The 21,966-nt window shown below is 44.1% G+C and overlaps 1 protein-coding gene across 5 annotated transcripts in view; it reads right to left on the bottom strand.

Moving 5' to 3' along the window:
• Positions 1 to 21,966, bottom strand: part of LOC142573057 (uncharacterized) — a 110,536-nt gene that overhangs the window by 48,660 nt on the left and 39,910 nt on the right. For 2 of the 5 annotated variants that reach the window (XM_075682562.1, XM_075682561.1), the window contains exons 6-9: positions 18,362 to 18,687; positions 13,967 to 14,083; positions 5,996 to 6,082; positions 967 to 1,266 (exon numbers count right to left, since the gene is read on the bottom strand). In XM_075682562.1, the coding sequence (XP_075538677.1) occupies positions 967 to 1,266; positions 5,996 to 6,082; positions 13,967 to 14,083; positions 18,362 to 18,687 (830 nt within the window). The remainder of the gene's footprint in view (positions 1 to 966; positions 1,267 to 5,995; positions 6,083 to 13,966; positions 14,084 to 18,361; positions 18,688 to 21,966) is intronic. The other 3 variants (XM_075682563.1, XM_075682564.1, XM_075682565.1) reach the window with 3 other exon arrangements.

The following is a 21,966-nucleotide window of genomic DNA, read 5'->3' as shown; positions in this document are numbered from 1 at the left end:
CAAATGGGTTAGATTAATAATTGAGGCCAAAAGAATCATTGAAGCTGCTGATAACTACGTAAGTGTTGCATCCATATCACTGTCACGCAAAGAACTGCTTTACCTGAACGCGAATGCGCCCTGAGAAACTGTGATAGCGCTCCTAGTATAAATCAGTGGCGTTTTTACAGATTAAACATTGTTGGAAGTGGCGCCCTGTGTGTATATGTGTTTCTTCTTTGTCCTCCGTCTTTTTAGCGCCTTCACTTCAGATCATGCTTAACCAACACGCCCAACTATCCATACTAAGATCTTGAACAGATGCATGAATGGTCAAAAGAAGGACGGGTCAGCTAAAACGGGCTTAGCTAATGTTGTTACAAATCCTTGTGTCGCGGACAACACTGTGCACCTCTCCTCCAGCCCAAACACACCGTCTTCACTTGAAGTCTGCCATCATGGTCACTATTCAACCTGGATTAGTGTCCTTCGAAAGCAGTTACCATATCAGCAACATCTACTTCTGAACATTTAATTCACGTCCAAATTTTTGCGCCATCTCTCTCCAAAATACAACACTACAGACCCTTTAGTTGTTTACTAGCATAGGCCCCGGATGGCTTCCAGTATCGCCCACTGACAGAACCCACTAAATTTAGAAGGGGCAAAAATGACAAGGGTGAGTAGCAGGAGCGCATTAAAACAGAAGCCTGCAGATTTTCTTCACTTTTTACCTCTGTTGATAATCACAATTTTACGAGATAGGTTTGCTGTAAGTTACACGAAAAATTATAAGCAGCACACACCTTTTTTTTATCTGAAAATGTAAAGTGAAGCTTCCCGTACATGAAACCCTTAAAAACAAACTTTTTGTTCAAGCAGAGTAGACTGATAAGGCATGTGGCCGGAAGTTTCTTGTGGCCACAAGACTGTTGCTGTCATCATGCGCGCGCACTTGAAACTGCCTATAAACTGTTAGCCACTCACCAGGCGCACTGGTTGTGGACGCGGTCGTTCCAGCCACCGTGGAGACGACGCAGTGCTGGTGGTGGTGCTCGGTGCCGTTCCCCGCTGCCTCGGTCGCCCCGTCCTTGAAGATGCCCCCCGAAAAGCCAAACACAGCATCGTCGGGCATCTTGATGTTGCCCAGGCCGGACGCCGTCACGCCGTCGCCACCGTCTCCACCGCCCTGGTGGTGGTGGTGGTGATGGTGGTGGTGACCACTGGGCACATTGAGCAGCCCGCCGGGGGAGCAGGGGGGCTCGGTTTTCTCTAGCTGGGTAGTGCCTGGGTGCAGCAGAATGACGCAGTGAAGTCGCACACGTGGGAGGAGAAGTGGAGGGGACTCGCACCAAAGTGAATGCAATGCCTATATATACTCCATTTCGACCGATTCGTGCAGTGCAAAGAAAGGCTAGGGTACAAGTCAGCCAATCAGTGACAAGAGCTGGCTGTGTGTTCTGGAGAAGGAAGGACCCACCCATTGTGCGCTACTAATCCTTCAGTGAAGCTTGTACTCAGTGTCACACAGAGGCATCAGAAGCTTTGCCTGAGATGTTCACAGTAGCGAGTACTATACCCAGAATGTGATTCTTCACCAAGCCAGAGACGTGGTTCAAGGCCCTTTTAAGACGAAGGGATTTGCAAGCTTGGCTCGGTGATAACGAGCATTTTGGTAAGTGCACTAAAAACAAAGAAAGGGAAGAATGCATAACACACAGAATGCACTGTGTGCTTGTTGGTTCTTGCCTTTTTAAACACGTTTTCAATGAATAGCATTAAAATGCTCAATAGGTTCAATGCATCGAGCTTTCAACTACAACGACGAAGGGAAAATCTGGCACTGCAGGTATTCCAGCCACCATGGGAGTGATAGGCAGGACACATTTTTCTAGGAGTTGACATGGCTTCATATTGTTACGTGTGGAAAGACACAGATTAAAGAGGCTATATACAGGACAGGTTATTTACACTGGAGCCAGATTGCCAGTCCCACACTCGCTCGCGCCAAAGGCCCAGACCCACTTCGTCGTCGTTCTCGCAGCGGCTCGTCCCTTCAGCATCGCTCGATGATATCGTAATAATATACACAATCAATTGCAACTTCTCTTATTATTTTTTGTGGTTCAGCTGTACCCTGTGCTAGTTGCACAACCTTTATTTAGAGTGTTTGATTGTTATTGCGTCAACAACAGCTGTTTCCTTTTGTTATGTAATATCGAATGCAGAAGGAAGTCTCAACACCTCGGGATATGCCTGTCGCTAGGACCTGATGCTGCATTATGTAAGGGTCCTTTTTATTCAATTATAGCCATTTACTTATCACCCATCCTAGCGAGTGGCTGATACCAGCATTAACGAAGGCATGGCACTATGCCATACAATGACAAAGACAGAGAGAATGAAAAATTAAAAGAATCATCTTGTAATACGGCCGCCGGGTGCGTTCTGGGTAGTGACACCCACTACGGTTGACTATTTCAGATATTTTTTAGATTTATTTTTATTGGTAATGTTTTTAAAGTGCTACAATGGTGAAATTAAGAGATGGCAACATTATGTGAAACCAATATCCTCGAAGCCAGGAAGATGATGTTTAGACAAAACCTATGTAGTAGTATGGTCAATCATTCCATGCAAGGCGAAGTGCTATATTGCCGACGCAAGTCACTATCACATTTCCCTCTAGTAATTTTAGCACAAAACCCTATGGCTCCAGGTGCACAAAGAATACACAGAGGCTAGTTTATTTGGCTCTAATTAACTAAAGGTCAAAGCCCTTATAAATAATGGAAAAAAGAGTGCTGGCAAGTGCCAGTGTGACCTAAATAACTTTACATAAAACATCTGCTCCTATGAAACAAGTGCAGTTTATGTAGCCAGGCGATGGACGCATCATAACATCATGACACAGGGACTCGTTCAATTTCTGTGTTCACTGCGGCTGCCACCCGCATGCATAGCTAAGGGAAATGCATGTGGCGTTCTTGCTTATGTTTTAATGAACAGCATCACACTTAGTCTTATTGCTACAAGATGTCAAATTTTGCTCAGTGTCATGATGTCATAATAATGTTGATGATGTCGGGCCTGGCATTTCAAGATGACTTAGCACCACTTTAAAATATCTTATAAGCATTTCCCAACCTTTATATTTGATAAGCCTGATTCTTTTACATAGAAGAAACACCTAGTTGACTTTATACAGTTTCGAAAAATACGTCAGTAATTCTCTAAGCTATGACGCCAAGTTCCCGAAATATTTTTTTTAGAAGAATGAGAATACAGATTACCAGTCTATGTTCTGTTTTATAAGTCTATAAAGCACATTTTTCTAGGGAAATTAAGGTCCTACAGAATGTGTGAAACTTCTTAAAATAATTTTATACTTGAAAGATTGTTAACAAATGTAGGTCTCATGCCAGCACTTATAAGTGAAGTTTGGCTCCCCATAACGAAACAATTTTCAGCAGTAACATAGAAGAGGTTTTCATCTATGCAATGAACCAAAAATAACGATATGCTAGAAATAATTCTGGGAGTGTAATAAAATAAAGAAAGCATGCTTTTCTAAGAGGTTTGCCTTACTATAAAACAGAGGCATGTCAGAAGTTTTCATACAATTTCATTTCTGGTCGTTCATCACATGACCAACTAGGTATGAAATAAGTATACAATGTTTTATTTAAAAATATTTATTAGAAAAAGAATTATGCTTGTTGGCATATGAAAGAACAGCAAACGAACAAGGAGGGGGTTGAGGGCACTCTCAGGAAATCAAAAAGAACGAATTGAAACCCCAGAAGCACTTACAAAAAACATCCTAGAGCGCTAAATATCCCCCAGAGTCATAGCTTGTCTTCTTCCAATTCTTAATTCTGTACAATTTTGTATAAGTCGGTGCAAAGCTCTCGAGGATGAAGAGCACCGGCTACATAGCGAAGGATGGACAATTATTTGGCGACTGGCTCACTGGCGAAAAAATAATCGGGATGTGTGCACAGTAGTGAAAGGTGTCTCAGATGAAGCCAACGTGCAATGGCTGCGCTGCGAAGGAAGTCACAAGGCCTTCACTACTACAAGTGCTAATCAGTCACGAGGTGGCGAGGATTGCAGCTTCCGCACTGCATTTGTGCAGAATAGAAACAGGATTTGCCTTTTTATTCAGCAAATAAAACTGTGATGACGTAGTAAGCATTTGTTTACTATTTTCTTGGTACCCTCGATGATTCGACATTTGGTTAATTTGGACGTGTTCTTCAGTCCCACCAAATCCGAATTAACGAGGTTTTACTAGTATACAATTTGGGCATCTTTATGTTACATTTGAAACTGTCACCTTCAGTTCCAGAATCAAGGACACTGGGTGGGTTACAAGCTTCACTATATCTTTTGAAAGGAACAACACAAGCACATAGTTTATTAATTTCTGTTGCAAAATGTTCTCCAATGAATTGCACATCTGATTAAACAAAAAAAAAAAAAGTTTTCTGAAGAAGAATATTTGTACAACTGAGCTGTCTGTGCCCAAACTTTGAACACCACATTCGGCAGTTTACCTATCTAATAATGCATCTGCGTGGTGCGTTTAGGTGAGCGTGAACCAAACTACAAATTAGCCATGACAAAGTGAGGAGAATGAGCCAAAGGGACTGGCAGCACTATGTGCTGGCAAAGCGTGGAGCCAGAAATTTCACCACTGCTCTCAGTGTTGCTTGCTGTGCTTGACTATTATCAAGATAGTACAAGAGAGTTTTCACCTTATCAGAACAAATTACACAGGTACCAGTATCAAACAACAGTTAACAAATACAGTTTTTGTATAAGAGTTAGGCATAATGAAGTAAGGAGTTTCGTATCATAACTTCTTCCTTTCACGTTGTTATACCAAACATGCCACGGGAGTCCCAAATCTTTCACTAGAAACTGCAAATCAAGATAAAATGACGTATAGTACTGGGCATTTTGCGTAAGCATCAAATGGCGTTTTATGCCAACTTAAGCATATTTCAGAAAAGAAGCCCATGATTTGGAAGATGGCAGTGGAATCTGGATCCATTTTGAAATGCACAATCCATTCAACGTTGAAATGAATTTTAGGAAAGCCAATGGAGATTCAATCAAAATCAACAAAAGGTAACAATTGGAATGAATGGAAATTCAGTGGAAGCCACGTGAATCAAGAGATGAAATAATTGTTCCACTAGGTGGCATAATAACATGCAGTAAATTTTGTGCATAAGGTGCATATTGGTTTCTGGATGTCCGAGCAGGCAGTCTTTTTTCTGTGCAGCAAGTGAAGAACTAGGTGTCCATGTTCTAATACAGTAAACTTGCCTAAAAGTATGCTTACTTTGTTTTTTTCCAGCCATTCCTACCACTCCTTTGATGTGACATAGAGTTGCTGGGCATCCTTCAATTTACAGTGAGCCATGCTCATTATGCATTCCTTTCTTGTGTTTACCCAAGCCTGCATTAAGGTTTGGGGTACCACTTCTTTGCTTGACTTAGGTAGTATTATACAGATTTCTTGCTTGTTAATGATCGTGACCACTAAGGAAAGCATGCCATTTTGATGCTGCTTTGTCAAAATAACAGCACACGCACGAACCTCACATAATTTTCTGTAAAGGAGTAGTCAGCAACAAATACCTACATACTAGGTTACTTGCTTTGTGGAACTGTCCAGTCAGAGTATTATTCTGTTAAAAACAACAACAGCCACCAGCTCTATTTGAGCATGTCTCATAGCTAGGTGAAAGCAACGATTGTGATTCTCAGCACAGGGCCAATTAGTAAGGAACGCACATTTGGCTGTCTTCTGGTTACATTATAGAGTCGTCAAACATGTTCATTATTGACAGAGGTTGAATGCTTGCTGCGAGTCATTTCTTGTGCGGCATCAGCAATAAAGCCTTGAAACTTTGTAGTACGTTGACTTGTTTGTGTAAACAGATCAACCCTATTTCTGATGGTTAGCTGTGCTCAGCTCAGCTGATCAGTTCAGCGGGCATACCGGCAAACACGTTGCTCTTGACGCTGTCCCGTGGCATGTCGGCATCATCGTCCGAAAGCATCGCAGCGTGGTGGTTGTCTTCCAGGCCTGAAGTGAGGAACAAGCACAGCGGCAATTGGTACCAGCACATGCTGGCTTGTAACGAGTGCTGTCGCATACGTCTTGTGACGTGTCATGCACGCAAAAGTGCAATGCAAGCGGGTAAAAACAATGATGTTCAAGTCATCATTCCTTTCTTCTTGGTACTGATATATAGCTCAATACAAGCAAAGATATTAAAAAGAAAGATATTAAAATCGCCACTTGATGGAAATGGCACTGCTTTTGAAACGATTCATAGCCTTGCTCCTTTGACATCATTGTACTGGATTTTTAAATTGAATAAAAGAGTGAAAAGTTGCAAGGCAGGCCACTTTTCTCATTCCACAGTGCTGGATGTGAAATCACATCACTGCAAACAATAAAATCAAATGACAAGTAAGCACTGACAGTTAATGGCTATCACAAGGCGTGAAACAAGGACATGTGTCCAACATGGGAGCAGTGCGAGAGAGTGACAATTGCAGCATGTCAGCCTACTGCACAGAGCACGAATGGCATGGCAAGTGAGAAAAATTTCTAAACACTGCTTTTCTGCAGTAAAGAATTGCCGACATCATTGACAACTGCAGATAAGCAGAAACATCAGCACTATGTATCTTTCACACACTGCTAATATTTGTCCAATAACTAAATACTAACTATTATGACAAAAAAAGACTGTCTTAATACATCCAAATTCATACTGCTGCGTGCGCATCCTCTCAGTTGCTTTCAAAAAGATGCGCAGTATTATTCTGTTTTCTTTTAAACCTAACAGGTGCTTGACAGGCATGAAGTGAAAGTAATGTACAGTCCCCATGCTTGTAGAATCTTAATTTAATTGTTCAAGGCCAGAGGACATTGAAGATTTAACCATACAAAAGGACTCATGAATGCAAGAACATACATACAATTAAACTTACTTTTTTTAAGGGGGAATGAATCAAAAACCTTCAACTAACGACAAACCCAAGAAACTGTGACAGATTACTGGAGACATTGCCAAAAGACTTTGAGAAATTAATAGACCAGAATCTGTTAGAAGTGAGACTGGTCACCCTGTCCCAGATTACGCATTCCTATAGCCCCATCTAGATGTTGGTAAAAAGACAGCCTCAGTCATGCGCATAATCAAATGAGTACAAAGCTTTACCTATAGCAACAGACACAGAAGAGAAATAAAAAAACAGCAAAAAGCTAGTGCATGCCAAAACGAAACGCAACATCACTGGGAAAGTCTTACTGCCCCTGCGCGTGACTGTGATGTACCCAAATGCAGCGACTTGTGGAGACTTTGCACTCTTCTAAGGGCGCATTCCCACCGGTGTTTGACAGAGCTCACGTGACTGACTGCAACTGCGCAACCACTATTCACATCGGAAATCGCAACCTGCCCGTTGCCACACCAAAATGTCTCGTGATTAATACCATTATTCCAAGCTCTAACCACCACAACAATGTAGAATAACTGTCAACATGTTCGAATGTCCTGCTCCTCTGCCCCTAATTAATTCAGCGGCTTTGCTATTGACATTGTGAGCCTGGAAATAAAGCAGCGAGCAACTGAAAAAAAAAAACAACAACAGTAGCTCTCCTACCAAGACGACCATTTGCGACTGGTCTCTTTTCAATCAAATTGACGGTGCAACCTCTGTGAGTCGATGAGGTTAATGAGCCCTAACGGTTTGGCATTGTGTCATGCTGACTGCCGTGACTACACTGCCATTCTCAACAAGCATTTGTGGCCTAGAAAGCAGTGTCTTTGATTTCAGCAGAAAATGGAGTGAACATTCAACCAGCACTAAGCTGTCCCTACTAAGCAACGCAGTGCAGACTGAATGATCTGACAGTTTCATGGTAACATTGCGGAGAACTGATGCGACGTGCAGATTGTGGTACTGCCCTACTGGGAACGTTGACTGTTGTGCACCAGACCACTGTGTTAAGAAGGCAGCTGTCTAACTGCCCCTGTGAAATGTCTTTTATGCAGACAGTGCTTTACATCCCTTTACAATATTTCCATATAAGTACAGTAGAACCTCGTTGATACAGTGCGCTTACATACGTTTTCCTGGCGCCAACGTTTGCAATAGAGAACACAAAGAAATGACCCAATAGTGTTATGCTTAATTTTTACCAGTTCATACGTTCCCGGAAAACACAATTTTTTGTCACCAACATTCAGTATGTTGCCAAACTGAGATCGTATGATACGTTTTCCGGCCATTAGATCCCATGTGAACAAGAAAATGCATGAGGCACGCAAGATTGAGAACAGTATATAGCTGCCCACCACAGGAGCTTCACTGCAATATTCGCCTGCCCGTCTCATGTGAAAGCGCCAACACGCACTCAGTTTTTTATTCCGGTACCACCAAATCTCCGCCCAGATTGTCGCATGTGGCATTCACGGCTATTACCACCAACCATATTACAATAAGCATCTATGCTTATCTGTTTCACAGCGTGTGGTGCCATTGGAAGCATAGCGCATGCTTTTAATAGGCGATAAATTAAATGCATTACCGTTTTCTGCTGGAAACTGCGATCGTATACGTTTTCCGGCTGCTAGATCCCATGTGAACCAGAAAAGGTGCAAGGCGCTCTCGACTGGGAACAGTATGCCCGTCTCACGTGAGAACGACGGCACGCACAGTTTCTTATTCCGGCGCCAGCAAATCTCCACCTGGGTTGTCTAACGCTGCATTCACAGCTGTTGCCACCACACCTATTGTGATAAGCGTCTTCACCTATCTCTTTTACAGCACGTGGTGCACAGCGCCATTGGTAGTGTACTGCACACCTTTAGTAGGCGATAATCCAAATGCGCCGCTTTTCCCTTTTGCAGGCGGTCCGATGTGGGCATCATGTTTTGCTTTGGCGGCATACAGCATCACCCACCAGTTCGATTTGGCCAGTTTCCCATCGCCCTCTTTGAACACCACGCAATATGAAAACAACCAAATGCGTCTCGAGCTGCCGGAGCACCACCAGATAGATCAACGTGCGTGCGTTGGCGTCTCGTGCCGCAACAATTCCCGCGAGGCTTCGCATTACATAGAGGTCAACAATAGTTGAATTTGCCGAATTTTTTGTTACTTCGGGCCGTATGTTTTTCCGGTTAGTACGTTTTTCTCGTGTTTTTTTTTTTCAATACGTATGGACGAGGTTCTACTGTATATAGCAATGTTGCTTGTGATTTTACTATGTGCCATTATAATTGGTAACTTTGTGCTGCTCCCACGAATGATGGCAATAGAACAGGGCAGCTCACAAAACTAAAGGTGCACATGGGGGCATAAAGCAGGAGAAAGCAATGCAATCTGTACCCTAAGCTCGCTGAAAGGGTAGCAAATTTGCCATGCAATGTATGGTCTGCTGAAAAACTTGCAGACGAGTATCATCAAAGGTAGCTCAACATGATGAACAGCGCAAGTGATATGCGCATGGCACAGTGTTCATGTCACTTGTCAGCTATGTTTCCACGTTGAACACATAACTAACCAGCACTCATACGAAAGGCAGGTCATTCGAATCATGCGTTTGTCGAAGGGTATGGAAGAACAAGTGAAAGTTTTCTATTCATTGAGTGAAATACTCCTGAATGAGTTTATATGAAACGCTTGTCAACATGTGTTAATGCGAGCTAACAAGTGATAATGAATGTGCCAAGGAAGTGGGTGTGGTGGAGGGGAGCCTTGGCAGGTGCCCCTGTGTACGCCTACATGCAGAACAAAACCAGAACAGTAGAATGCAGCAGTACGGCAACATGCAACACTCCAAGAATGCCACACAAACAGCGCCATGACATATGGTGTCCCAACCCCCTTATCAAACATCTATTGTCTAGTTTCTCAGAATGGGCAATGACAACTGCTGCCATTATGCTTTTCATAACAGATATTTTGTTTGCCTAAGTCTTTTGCTGCTTAACCCTTTCACTGATAGCTCAACAATAGTGTTTACCTAATGAAAACATCAAAAAAAAAAAATCTAGACAAATGTAAATGTTAGTCTGTGCCTTTAAACTTACCTTTATTTATGTAATGTTGATCGTAATTAGCAGAAGATGTCTTGTTGACAAAACCCGCAGGCTTCATTATTCTCAGTATATATAATGGACATATTCTAGCCACTGTGAAAATTGTTTCGTTTGTTTAGGCAAGCTCTTGTTTTTTATCTACATAGAGGTGCATTTCAAGAACATGCACTGACCTTGTCAAATCAAGTATATCACACCAGCCTTGTACCCTACATTCATATTTAACCAGCAGCTGAACAATATTTTTGACCTACTGTATCCTGCTTAGATTTTGGAGAAACATTTTTCTATTTCATTTGGCATGTATTTGTGCAATATGAAGAAGAAATAAAGCAACAAAATGCCAGACCAGGTGTTTCGCGTCTTGTCAGTTAAAGGCCTACTGCAACGAAATTTTGAACCAAGTAAAAAGCTTAGTTTAAGAGAGTGCAGATATAGAGGAGCCTCCGTGCAAAATTTGATGTTCCATATAAGAGTGGAAGCATTACAAAAAGCTAAAAAAGAACAAAAAATGGCCGTTTCTGATGCCAAAACTGAAAAAGGAGCTCGGCCATTACTACTCGCTGGAAGTGACGCATGATTTAATGCACAGTACTTCGGTGTTATCTCCAAGATAAGTTCTCACCACATATATGTTTGCTATTCATTACGCTCCAAAATGCACAGTCTGGATTTGGCTACTATTCATTGGTCAAGCTGGCACAGGAGAAAGCCGGTCCGCACCACGTAGTACGACCAGACTGGAGTGCGCAAGCAGTGTTACATACTCCAGCTATTGGAGTACATATGCTGTGTGGTGCGGACGCCACAGGCGGCACGGGGGGCCGCAATGAGCCTGTTCGCTGTTGAGACAGTTGGACAACGGCTCGCTCCGACTGCTCTCTGTTGGTGATCTAACCCCAGGTGCTTGGCGACGCGAGTCAGCCCGAGCACCCGTTGCCCGTGGTTGGCCGCGGCACACTGAAATACCTCAGAGGCGGCGTGTTGGGATTTATGTGCTAGTGACAAACACACCAGGTGTACACATCATCTGCTTGGGTGCTGTCTGAAGGCTGCTAACAAGAAAACTACAATTACCAGCCCTGTGGCGTTGCAAAGGTTGGTCTAGTGGTATATACAGTTGAATGCGACATTATGGAACCTGTTTATATAAAATTATCGCTTATATCAAACGATTTCAGAACACCATAAATTTACAACGAGAATATAGAGGCAAAAATTATGGTTACATCGAACAAAAACTGTAGCCGCCAACATATTGAACTTTTTAAAAATTATTTTTTATTTAGAAAGTTTGCCCAACAGTATAAACTATTAAATATATAAATGTAGGCCAGTTTTAGCGATGTACATCAATAGTGCTCAATGATAGCGAACTCAAAACAGCATAAAACAGCCCAAGAAGTTGGCTTTCCTACATTTCAACCAGACAAGCTGCCAATGTCCCCTCGTGAAAAGTGTTTCAGCCTAGCTGCACCTGTGCGGTTCAGCCGCACCATGGTTGAGCATTGTCCTGCAAAAAGGTCACTGGCTTGTGCAACACTCGAAGCGCAGTCACTGTGTAAGCTGAAGGATCGGCTTCAATGGAGGTCCATTTTCGGCAGCACCCACTTGAAGGTCTTTGTGGCAAAGTCTTTTTGCGTCATTTTCTCGAGAACGAGCTGAACTGTCCACCCAGTGTCGACGGCGAGCTGTGACTTGTGCTACTCTTTGCACAGCAGTCTGCTGAGCCAGACATTGCCTGGCTGCAGCTGCGCATGTAGCTCTACGATTCGCTTCTTCAGCAGCTGTTCCCAACTTGCGATGAGGCCCCACAACGTGTACCGAAAAGTAAACGCAGGTATTGAGATTGTGCAGTGCACACGAACATCACTTGACCCGTGGCACAATACAATGCAGCTGCTACGTGTCGCGACACCTAGTGGAATATAACGCAACTGCAACGCAACGTTTGAATATATCCACACTACGCAGCACACATCTTACATCACTTGACAAGTAGCCCAACACAATGCTTCTGCTCTTGATGATGATTTATTGGCGTCTTCTTTGATTTGGAGCAGTAACAAACAGTCACCTAGCCTGCTTGATTTAATCATTCATGCTATATGATTTTCATTCTAGCATTTTTGTATACATCTCCTTAATGTTCTTTTTCTACCTCACTACTTCTACATCTACCTTGTGCTGATACCTATGAAACTTCTACATGGCTTGCCAGCTGATGCAATAATATGCAACTGCAATGCAAAGTGCGCACATATCAACACTATGCGGCGTGTATTTCGCATTGCGTGACTCCTTGTGCGCTAGGGCGTGTGTATAGGGTATCTTTGCGCAGCAGCTAGCAAGCACAGGTGTGGCTGAGTGGTAGAGCTGCTGACTCCTGCGCAGAGGGTCCGGGTTTGATCCCGATGGGAACTGGGTATTTTTTGTTCTCAATCCTGGTGATAGCTGCAACGAACACTGGTGGCGGCAGACAACATGGCCAACCGAAACAGCTATTGGAATGAGCCTAACAGTTTACACTGTAAAAATGACTGGTTTGTCACACAGCGCCTGCCCACAGCCAATAAGTTTCTCGTCAGCTTCATTTTCTGTATGTACGTGGCATGTGGAGCTTTGCTTGTGCTGTTGTTATCTGACGTGTTGCCTTTTTTTTGTGTGTGATGGCTAAAACAAAGTGGCAGAACCTGCCATCTACCACAAAGTTGTAGATTGTTGAGTCGAGTGCAGAGAGAAAGGAAATACTGCGTCGCCGCAGTGTCCCGGGATGACATACAGAAGGAAATGATCCAAGATTGCTTCTGTTATGCTGGTTTCCGCATTCCTGGTGACGACAGTGGAACGTCTTCCAATGAATGCAATGAATCCGTCGCCAGGTTTGACAAAGTTTGGAGCGATTTGTCAGCATTTCCAGAAGGCATTGATGGGTCAACGGTTGACAAGTTTTTGTCTGCGGACGAAGCTTGTGGCTGCAGCCACGAGAGAGCTTGAGAATGAGGAATTCATCGCCGATGTCGTGAATCCCACTGCAAGTGACGGAAACAGCGAGTACAACAACCTGAATCCTGCGCCCGCCAGCTGCAACTTGATGTGTGTGTGGGCCCTGTTCCAGCGCTCCAACCTGAACGTGGAAGGCTGCTACCTTAGCTGCTTCGAGTCCTTGGGCAATGCGTAAAAATCCATGCTCTCCCAGAAGAAGATTAGGGACTATTTTGTGCCACAGTAAGCCACAATTAGGTCCTTTCGTCAATAAAGTGCTGTTACAAATTGTATGTGCTTTTATGTTGTCAAATACTTTAAAAGTTTCATATCGAATTACACGATATATTGAACTAATACCTGTTCCTTTTTTTTGCGAGTTCAATATATGTGGGTTTGACTACTACTCATTTATAACAAATTTAGCTAAAGTTAAATTTTGCTGCAGTTGACCTTAATAGTCAAGCCATTTTTACAGTCCATTGTGTGCGCTACTATTAATTTAGGTGTTGAATAAAGCAGTGCAGGTTTGCCATGTGCCACACATTTGAGCTGTTTACCAGACACCTACGTGCGGAAGAAGCAAAATGAAGACACCAAAGATGGTCCTCTCCTACAAATGAGGCACTTGCCATACAAAGGCTGCTTATATCTGGAGGAAAAAAGGTTGTCCTTCTCCTTCTCATTACTGATGAGAAGCTGACCCCTTCATCACAAGTAACCTGACCCTTGCTTGCCTGTAAAATGGGGTCTTTTTGTTTCCTATGGTGGAAAGCAGCATGCCTCAGTTTCCCTATTCTGCCTAAAGGGCCCCTAGGCCAGGAATGACACAGTGGGGGGTGTGGGGGGAGGGGTCGCCTCACCGGAGGCCATGTTGCTGGTGTCCTTCTGGGAGAGCTCGAACTCATCCATGGCGTCGAGCAGCTCGTCCTTTGGCACCACTGGCTGGTTCTTGGTTCCAACACCACTGCAGGGCACCGCTGTTCCAAGGGTGCACGAACAGGGGGCAGAGCAGAGTTTTGCTATGCTTCTTGAGAGACGCAGTTGGCATTTGAGCTGACTGGTGCACTTTGGCAATTAGTATCAGTGTTAATTAGGAGAAAGCTATCAAGTCATACAGCAGACTTACGTTTACTCGACTCCTGTTAATTCACTCCCGACGGAATGTCCCGGCTGGCACCCGTACATTTTTATAGGCCCAAACGTCCATTCTACTGATCTTAAAATTCGCCTATGCCAATTAATTCGAAATTGACTGTCCTAGTACGCATTTCCTAATTCTATGCGCGTGCACATACCACACATGGAGAAGCGGAGAAAAGACATCTGTGTTTTGGGAAAGCTAGTGAAAAGGAAGGTGGTAAGATGAAAAAAACTCAGTTGAGGGGATGTTTAAAGCCAACAAAAGAGGATCTATATAAAAATTTGAAGGCCTGCCAGTAAACTTATTAGGTTTCTTGGTGCTAGTACTGTGCCCAGAGACGGTGCATGTGCATGTGTAAATTAAGAAGCACGTGCTATGTCCTGTAACAATGGCACATTTCCCCGCTTGGTACACTTCACCACATAACATGGCAGTATTGCAGCAAAACTAATTTTAAACCCAAACACTGCCAAGTGAATAAACGGTCTATTTCTGTGTTCTTTCTGCCTTTGATCAAGTCAACCAGCCAAATAATTCGACCTATTTCATCCGTCCCGCCAGGACCGGATTAATGGAAGTTGACTGTATATCTAGTACACTGGACCCCTTTACATGTGTTCAGTAAAATCCCACCTTTTTGGTCAGCACTGTATAGATCTCTTTCATTGTGCCGGGCAGCATTCAAATTAGATTAGGAAAAAGCTTTAGCTCAAGGTCATCACTGAATTCCCTCAGCAAATGCATGTTAGATACGAAAATGCTCGCCGTGGGCAGTTGCTGGTCCAATTTGAACGAAATTTGATGAATTTAGGAGCGAAAGTTAAATTGTGTGAAGAAGCCATCGAATGTCAAGCTGTCGGCAGTGCCATCTTTTGAAGACCTCAGCTGCCAACTTGTCAAAGAATAAACTTGCTCCTGCTTGCACTTCCCCATAGATTGTATGCCACCATCTACCAGAAAAAAAACAAAACACTGAGAAAATTAAAACTACTGTCGAAGAGCAGAGCTCAACCTTGGCCGTTTTTACCAGGAAAGGGACAGACGAATCCAGTTCGTCCAAGGCACGAAAGGAGTTAAATGTTGGTTAAGTAAGCTGGGACAACCTGTATATAGGGCTTTTTTGAATGGAGAACAATGTGGTTGTTAAGTTGGTGCATCATACTTTCATCCTTGCTGTCATCCAGTTCCAGCGCGGTTGTTTTCCAGTAGCTATGCATCAAATGGCCCAAGTTATGCATGATATTGAAGTATTCATTGCTAGTATAAGTAACCACCAGCAGCTTGGATCTCGTAGCATAATGTCCAGCGTGAAAGAATACAGAATTACAGTGAAATATGCAGTAGTAAACAATGGATTAAACAAGCCACCCATTGCTACAGTGATGAAATGAGACAACTGCACAAGTCTGAGTGAACCATTAAGGGAGTTAAGACATCAATGAGCAATGTAAGATATTGCGAAACGGTGCAGTGACACAAGATGTTAAGTTACATATTTTAGGAGAATTTTATCACCATTGCCGACCTTGCACTCGGTACTCGCAAAGGAATTGGGGTGAGTGAAACAACTCACTAGCGGACTGCTCTCTGCACAGTCCCAGGATGACCAATGCAGCATCAAAACCATTAAATCACCACAAATCAGCTTTCTTAGCAGAGTCTCCCTTTCCCCTAGTGTGCTTGATCACTGCGTGGCACGGCTGATACTGTCGCCCGCAGTGGATGACGCTAATGATCCCCGCACTGTCCAACCAATGCAGCATTGAAACCCATCAGACATCGCAATGAAAGCTTCGCTTTAACATCGCACGAGGCGATGAGTAACAACCAATTGTTCATTGCACTGCTACATTTATATAAATTTGACACAGTTGTGCGCATGGGTCATGCCCGAGAAATCAAGCAAGATCTGGTACGGCGTGTGAAATTTTGGTAGCAGTATCACTCAATAGGCGAAGGATTGATAAGATAGACAACTAACGAAGGCTTGTAGTTTTATCAGCTGAATATATTGCAGTAAACATTAGCTAATAATTAAATTAACAAGTGTGATGGCTTGCATGTACAGGTAAAGATGAACAGATCTCAATTGATGACTGTAGACACTCAGTACCACAATGCTGGCGTGATGAAGAGCACTAGGCAGAGCGAAGCGAACGCTTTTCCCTCACCTCTCGCTTTTCTGTTTCTACTTCAACGTGACTCCAACATTCGAGATTAAGCGACGTCCAGCACTGAACATGCGGGAAGACAGCTCATTACATTCATAAGGTCATTACCTTCATAACGCTGCGTATGTGCCCAGCTACTCCTTGTGCAGTGACAGCTGGACTAGAGGGAGAGGAGATGCACGCTTTTACATTTAAAACAGTTACAAGCCCCTCTGACTCCTCAATACATTTAGGAAACGCCAGCCACATGATATTGAGAAACCTCTGGTACTCCTACTCAAACTTTAAGAGAACTTGAGGGCCTTCAGAAGTACTCCTGTAAACTTCTAAACAAAGGTAAGAAGTTTGTCCCTAATGTGGCGAAGCATGCAGTTTGCCTATAGCTACAGATGCGTGCTTTCTGAAGTGTCACCCGTTGGCAAACAGGACATACAGTAAAACCTCGTTACTTAATTAAATTTTCAGCTTAACAAATTTTTCATAAATCCCCTGCTGACTGCTTATAGTTTCAATATAAAAATATATCAGTACTACGAACTTCAGAATACAGAACCTTTCAAAATAACGATCGTTATTCAGTTTCTGTGTCATGTTAACAACGCCTCAGTACCATCTGGGAATTCTCAGATTTCCATGTATCCTTTACAGCAGCCGGAACAGTAAGCTAGCAGGAGACAAGGTGCAGAAAGCAGACACTGCGGCGCATGGGTTCGGAAAACCCGAGACGGTGCTGAAGAGAGAAAAAAAAAAGCACCACAAAATTACTTTTTCTATCATGGAGGCGACAATACGTCAGGTTTTGCAAGCACATACTCTGCCCAGACAAGTGCTGCCTAGCAATGGAGGCGCATCTCTTCCATTTTTCTGCGCATTCCTCTTTTTTTGTGCTTTCTTCTGAGGTTGTACCAGCTACCCATGTGGAGAAACGTAACCTCCATGCTTGCAGGGATTATAGGCCCTTGCACTTTGGATTAGTGGAGGTGTCCGCCTCAAGCCAGACAGTTGTGATGTCCTCGGTAAGGAATGTGAAAAACAAACTTAACAAAAGGAAACAGTAGGCTTTATAGGTGACATGGAGCTTCTTTGTCAGTGTTTTCCTCAGCGTCAGCGCCTTTTTTTGCGCATGCCACTCTAAATACGGTGCTGCAGTGGTGCAATCTATGATAAATAGCAGTAGTGCAGTCCAAGAGCCAGCAGTGATGTTTTTAGGGATAGCTCATACTGCGACAACTGATGGGTTGATGGGTGAAATGGTTAATTTTGGGGCTTTCACAATAACAACCTTTCAGTATAATGAGCAATTTGCCATGGTCCCCTGAAGTTAGTTACATTGAGATTTCACTGTACAAGAATGCCTGGTTATGAAGTCCTCCGCAAAGAGGCTTTCAATGAGCTTGTCTTTGACTTTTTTTGTTCATGCATGAACCAAAAAATCTTGCAGAATGGATGTGTGCAGAAGGTACCTCGTGTTAAGAACCATGCTCTTTCTACCCTCGTCCCCTCTCAATTTCGTGCCTCAATATGTGACAAGCTTCACCACCAGGAAAGCAATCTTTGCGAGAAAGCCAATGTCTTGATGTCAGGCCCTGCTCAACTAGACATGACAAAGGGGAATGGAGCCACTGCACGAAGCGGTCTAACTATGGTAACAGGTTTACTTATCTACAGACATCTTTTTCCCAATGGCCCTAATTCAATACAGCACTGTGGGTCTCTGAGGCTTCACCAGCCTTTCTTTACCAATGCAGATGCTTTGTTGTGCACGCATCAAGTTAAAGGATCTGCTATGGTGGTATTTAAACACACATACCAACTTGGTGCCATTGCACAACGTTAGTTTGAGTAATAACATTATTACTTTTTACCAATTTTCTGACATTCACTGCTCTGTGCTCCAAGATGAAGAATAATACTGCCGCTCAGCCAAGGGACTGCTGTTTCACCTGTGTGCTGCAGTGTAGCAGTGGTCCCAGGAAGCAGTGGTGGAGGGCTGATGGGCAGCGGCGTGCCATCCTCGAGGGCCAGCGTGATGCGTGCTGCTGGGTTCCGCGCCCAGGTGCGGTACAGCTGCGTGAGCACCGCCTGCATGTGGTGCCAGCCGTCGGGTGCGCTGTGCGCTGCTACTGAGCACAGCGCCTCAGAGAGGTCACGGGCCCGTGACATGCGCTCCTGGTACTCGCGCTGCCCTTCACCCGCCCACCCTTCGCTGACCTCGCCGCTGGCACCACCGGTGCCGCCAGCAGTCAAGTCGATTGGGAATGGGCCACACCTGGTGGGAAACGGATATGCCTGTGTCACCTCTATACAGTGTCTTAAAATTAGACTGCACAGCATCTCTGTCATTGTATCAATAAAACACTTGCCATCAAGCCTCTACACAAAGCAAGGTGCTATACTATTTATGTCATGTTGGGCTTCAGAGGCATTTGCTTGTGAAACTCTGAACATGTTCCTTTGGAGATGATCTGATGTGCAGAGGCTGTAGAGTCACCTCCCATCACAGATAAGTTATTCGTTTGCTTACACTGATGGTTGTTAAAAGTGCCTTCTCCAGCTTTTCTGGTGTCAGTTTTGGACAGTAACATCGTGTTTATTACAACAGACTTCCGTTAATTTGATCGCTAACTAAGGCCCCGGCCTATGCCCATGCATTTTGAAGGGCCCAAACGTTCGTTATGTGGACGCTAAAATTGGCATTCCCCGGATAATTTGAACTTCACCAGTTAGCATGCATGAGCCTGACCCCTATGGTGACCCCAATAATGATCCCTTTAGTGGCAGCTTCTGTATCGGTGGAGCTTAGGGCACAGTGAACGCGTTTAACACACGTAAATACACTTTGAAAACTTCTATTTTCGGCCCGCCTTAGGTAGATTTCTAAGCAATAATGATAGCTCACAATGCCTGATTACTATATTTACCCGATTATAATGCGCACCTTTTGTTTTCCGAGGAAATTGGGCTGAAAATTGCCTGGCCAGTGCAATAGGATACAAAACCAAAATCGCCTTCGCGGTGTTTGTGCGCATTACCGCATAACACGGCTGTATTGCAGCGAAGCTGACTTTAAAAATCATGCTTTTAAGTCGACTTTAGAAAACCGGCCGCCATTCTAAAGAATCGGGTGCGCGTTGGATTTCTATTTCCTTTAGGAGTTTTAATGTCATTTCTACATTAGTTTTCTACTCTGAACACATGGAAAGTGGGCATGCTTTTGAGTCGGAGATGCATTAGACTGGGCAAACATGAACACATCTCTTTCGATGACTGCGGACACTCGCTGTCAAAACGCTGGTGTGAGGAAGAGCCACAGCAGCTGCAAGCGAATTGCCCTTCGTGCTGCCTCTCGCTTTAATGTGAACTACGCAGTGTGAACATGGCACACGCAAGGACATCAGCCCTTGGCGCGCCTAGACACTATCGAACACAGATCAGCTTTAAGATACAGCCCGCGTGGCCGTACTCAGCCGCGCCATATGCAGTTGCTGCAGGAGTAAGACATCCCCTCCAACCCCCACTGCTGCCTTGCGTGCGATGGAAGACAACATACTTTCTACCCGTCTTCCTCCCTTGCACATGCGAGATCGAACCACCATCCTTAATTCTCAGCTTGCCCTAGCACCCAGAGCATGTGATACACAAAGGCGGTGTTATCGCACTTGGACTTTATACGGAACATTACGGCCACGGCACTGCCACAGGCACAAACGCACCTGCAGAATCCATATAGTTACTGCTACAATAAAACCGAAAAAACATTCGGCAGCACGTTACATTCTTGCAACACGTGAAGACAAAAGCCTGCTGCACACTTGGTAATGCATTACGTTATACAGTTGAAGTAGTACGACTTCCTGCAAAACATAACGAGCCACAGTGTGAAGTACATGTGTGGTGCTTTAGGTCGACCTCTTCAACGACACATGTGAGCATGTAATTCACTAACTAAAGGTGCAGTATGCTTGTCGCCAAGAAGTGGCACAAATGTATAGCACACGCCAAACACAATTACGTCGCATTTTCTCAGCAGGGGAAAGCAGCACTAGTGGTTGAGCGCCTTGCTCCCGCCATTTCGCATGTCACACCTCGGTTATCGCTTGGCGAGCATGCTTGGCTGTAACATACTTCTGAGGCTTACCACGCAATCCGCTAGGTGAGCGTCCTCCATTGCCGTCTCTCTCGCTTCACAGTCAACTACCGCCACAACTGCTGCCCCCGCCACTTGACGTAAGCGACGCAGCATCTGTTTATCTCCCTGCACGCGCCGCTCGTTCCTCTCTCCACCCGCCGCTCACTCGCAGGTCCCATGGGTATTTTTGTACCACTTGACTAGGTGCCGCATTTTTTTCAAGGCTATTGCGCAAGGAGCCACTTAAGGCCTTCACCTTAATAAACCAAGAAAACAAAAGTCACAGCCAGGAGCACACAGATGCTCGTGCTGCTTTTGTGGAAATGGCGCGAGCACACTCGGCTCCACCAAGAGGGAGGCTTGGAGAAGCACCAGACCTCCTTGTCTGATCTCACTCACCGGCTCGGGCGGCAAGATAAAAGGATGTTGCTGCCTTTACTTTTATTCAGGGGACCTCGCTGGGTGTGGCTGCTGGTATCCATTGGTGGCCAGAATATGAAAGCTACTTTTATAAGACCTCCAAGATCAACCACAATGCCCTGCACTGTGCCAGCTATCTTTCGCTGATGCCTGCCATAGCCAAAGCTGTTCTGCCACAGCGTGGAGCATTTCCAGTGATTTTTCCACTTTCGCCACAATTTGGCAGAGCGATTTGCGTATCACAATGGCGCAACTGATTCAGAATTTGTGCCCTTACTTCTACACTGTTGTGTACATCAAAGTCATGGCCCTTACAGGCCTAAGGTTACCTAAGGTTACCCAAACAGGGTGTCTACCAAGTTGACATTTCCAAATTCCCCGAGTTTTCCAGGTTTTCCCTGAGTGCCTTTGCCAAATTCCCTGAGCGACACAGAACTTTGTTTTATGTCAAGAGACGGGCTGACACCATGTCGCCTGATGGTGTCACTCTCTAGTAAGCATGCTACGAAATAAATAAAACGACTTAATTCAGCTTGAATAGTAAAGGGTAGTGTTTATTTTATTCAAAAAGAAAACAGAAGGGAGGAGTTAGTAAAATGCACAGCGAAAAAAAGATATATTGGAAAAAATGTGTAAATCTCATAGTGAGACGTTCTCAAATACAAATAAAAACGAGATGCATACAGAAGCAAATATTTTCGAAGATTAGCTATTTGCTGGAGACTTCATAGAGAAGGCAAGTCAAGGTGGGAGAATGCTTCTGAATTTTATAGTGAGCCATCGTAAATATATAGTAACTTATATTCATTAATTGTAAAGTGAGTCGTACTACGTTTCTTCAATAACTATATTGAATCATCCGCTCACATTACTTGTAAAGGTTAATTACTGGGCCCAAGCATTACAACAAGGGAAGAGGGCATTCCTTCCAAGAGGGCATTGCCCTCTTGGAAGGGACGTCAAAGAGGGCAATGCCTTCGTGAAAGCAGTCATTTGAAG

Source organism: Dermacentor variabilis, chromosome 2, assembly GCF_050947875.1.
Source record: "Dermacentor variabilis isolate Ectoservices chromosome 2, ASM5094787v1, whole genome shotgun sequence".
Taxonomy (NCBI): Eukaryota; Metazoa; Arthropoda; class Arachnida; order Ixodida; family Ixodidae; genus Dermacentor; species Dermacentor variabilis.
This window is presented reverse-complemented; position numbering and strand designations above follow the sequence as displayed.